This window comes from Ceratina calcarata, unplaced genomic scaffold, assembly GCF_001652005.2.
Source record: "Ceratina calcarata isolate Rehan_Ccalc_2016 unplaced genomic scaffold, ASM165200v1 scaffold511.2, whole genome shotgun sequence".
In the NCBI taxonomy this organism is placed as follows: domain Eukaryota; kingdom Metazoa; phylum Arthropoda; class Insecta; order Hymenoptera; family Apidae; genus Ceratina; species Ceratina calcarata.
Genome location: NW_017175646.1, coordinates 145057 through 147596, shown reverse-complemented (window position 1 = coordinate 147596; position 2540 = coordinate 145057). Strand labels below are relative to the sequence as shown.

At 42.6% G+C, this 2540-nt stretch overlaps 1 protein-coding gene across 1 annotated transcript in view; it reads right to left on the bottom strand.

The window, feature by feature from the left end:
• The window catches only part of LOC108628188 (uncharacterized), a 15422-nt gene that overhangs the window by 9937 nt on the left and 2945 nt on the right, over positions 1 to 2540 (bottom strand). Inside the window, exons 3-4 of the mRNA XM_026816299.1 lie at positions 1840 to 2115; positions 1526 to 1682 (exon numbers count right to left, since the gene is read on the bottom strand). Coding sequence (XP_026672100.1) covers positions 1526 to 1682; positions 1840 to 2115 — 433 coding nt within the window. The remainder of the gene's footprint in view (positions 1 to 1525; positions 1683 to 1839; positions 2116 to 2540) is intronic.

Sequence of the window (2540 nt, the reverse complement as noted above, 5' to 3'; positions counted from 1 at the left end):
TAGCTATTTATTATTAGCATTGTTCTTCCGACGTCTGATTTCATTTTAATTATAGAAACTGCGTTTTTCTAAGGTACATAAGCTTTTAGGATTGACTGTATAGCCAATACGTCCTTAAGCACCGACGACTTCAGTCTCTAAACGCTCTTTACACTTCGAACAGAATCGAGAGCTCTTCTTTTGTCGGACGAAATCGACAGATCGCGATCACCTTCTCTACATATAAAATGTATACCTAACAGTATCATGAATTTGGCATGTTGGTCACAAAATTCATCGTCCCTGTTGCCCGGCAAATACATATACATGCCGTGAAATTTGGTCCCCGTAATCGTCGATGCGACAGCAAGCTGGCATGTAGGGAATCGAAGACTATCACCGAATCGTCATCGTCGAAGTGTGCGGAATCCGCGAGTAGACTCGCTAAATGTCCGCGCAAGAATCCGTGCCCCAGGAAACGGTACCCAAAGCCGGAAGTAAAATCTCTGTACAGTAAATAGACCGCGGATTTTCATGCAAACCGAAGAATTCGTGGTGTCAGTTAAAAAAATCCATTCTAACATTAAAGTAAATTCCATCATAAAAAATCCTTTCTACACACGTGTTCTTGAGAGTCTAGGACCGTCGTATACACGTTAAAGCATTTAAATGCACAGAATGATCAAAAAGTAAACTGTGCCAGGTCCTAGACTCTCGGGAACACGAGTATAATTTTTAATCATATTTTTTATATCCACTTCCAATCTTTTGTGTAATTTGCATAAAATCCGCTGTGTCTAATTAAATTCCACCGAAACCCAAAATCAAGGACACTAATAAATAATTAAATTGCAGTGTCCTTCGAAAAGCGTAGTTGACGTTTACCAAGAAATTTATGAAGACATAACGAATCAAGGAAAACTGATTCTACTAGATTTCCAAAACGAATCTCAGACGATTTTAGACCGATTGAAGGAAGACATAAAAGCATCGAAGAACAGCGAGCAGGCGATATTGCAAGGATATCTACACGACATAAAGAAAACTCTGCAAAAACTGTTGGCGTTGGATCCGACCTGCGGCTCGCAGAAGCGTAAGTCAGCGATGATTCTCAGCGAGCACGTGCGTCAGGCACTCGACAACGTGGAGTACGACGTGGTGCCCAGGGTAGACAGAATCAAAAGCGTGATCCAGAATTTAGAGCGCGACGTACGGTTCAACACCGACCGTGCCAAATCATTGATAGCCTCGTGCCGGAAATGCGGGACTGCCGAAGCTCTGAACAAATGCGTCGAGGAGAACGCGAAATACGCGGGGAAGCTTTTGGAGAAGACGTCGAACAGCGCTAAAACGGCACTGAACAAAATCGACGCGTTGCAGCAGGAAACTTTGAAGCATCACGAGGCGACCATGAAGGGAATCACGGAGATGTATCGAAAAGAGAGCGACACGTTTCTAAAACAATTAGACGATTGCATACGATCCGTTAAATCCGAGAAGAAACGATGATGTGGATATGTAAAAATTGTATAATTTCATTGGTTACCGTCGTGGAACAGCGTTTGCCTCGGTACGATGTTGATCAGGTTCGATGGAACGCTGAGCGTGGAATTTGTCAGGAACGCTCGCCTGACCTTGTTCCATTTCGAGTCTTGCCTTTGCATCTTCGACGACAAAATCACCGATTCCAAGCCGAACGATTGCTAAATCAAGGCAGATAAGAGAACAAGAGTACAGATAACATCGTTTCGCTGATTCGCAAATTCATCACGAATTATCTGTTTCGATTCGAACTTGGATTGTTTAAAATTAAGACACTCTGTATAAGTTTTTTTTCTATGCGTATATTAAAATATTGACCTGGCGTTTGAAATCCTTGTACGGATCGCCGTAGAGTCTTCGTGGCTGCGGGGAGCTTCCGCCGGAAGCGCTCGCGCCGAGTGGAAGCAGCGGCGAATTCGCTTCCGATGAAGACGTATACCTGATGTCATCTTCCTGTGGAGGTATCGTGATCGTCAGGGTCGGGGTCGACCTCTTAGGCGTCGATCCCGCGTCCTTCTCCTCCGATTCGTTCGACAATTCCGTCGTCTCGTCCTTTTCCGACGTGATACGAATCAACGGTCTCCCTTGACTGACCTAATCATCGAAAACATATCGCGTTTTCGAAACATGTACAGCTAGTAACAACGAAATTAAGCCAGCTACGTGCATGTGTTAGTTTCCCTTAGGGGGACAAAATTCAAAACGAGTAATAAATATACATCTTATTTTTTCGATGCTCGATCTAACATCGGTACTGTTGGATTTTATTATAATTTTAACGCGTCGAAATAAAAAGAATTTTAATGTAGGTGGTGGTAATGTGCGTATGTTAACATTATTTTTATTTTGGCGTCAAAATTATGTTAAAATCCAACAATATCAATGCGAGATCGAGCATCGAAAAAATAAGATGTTGACTTATTACTCGTTTTAAATTTTGTCCTCCTAAGGGAGACTAACACATGCATATAGCTGGCTCAGTTTCACTGTTACTAGCTGTGCTATGATTGATTGTATAC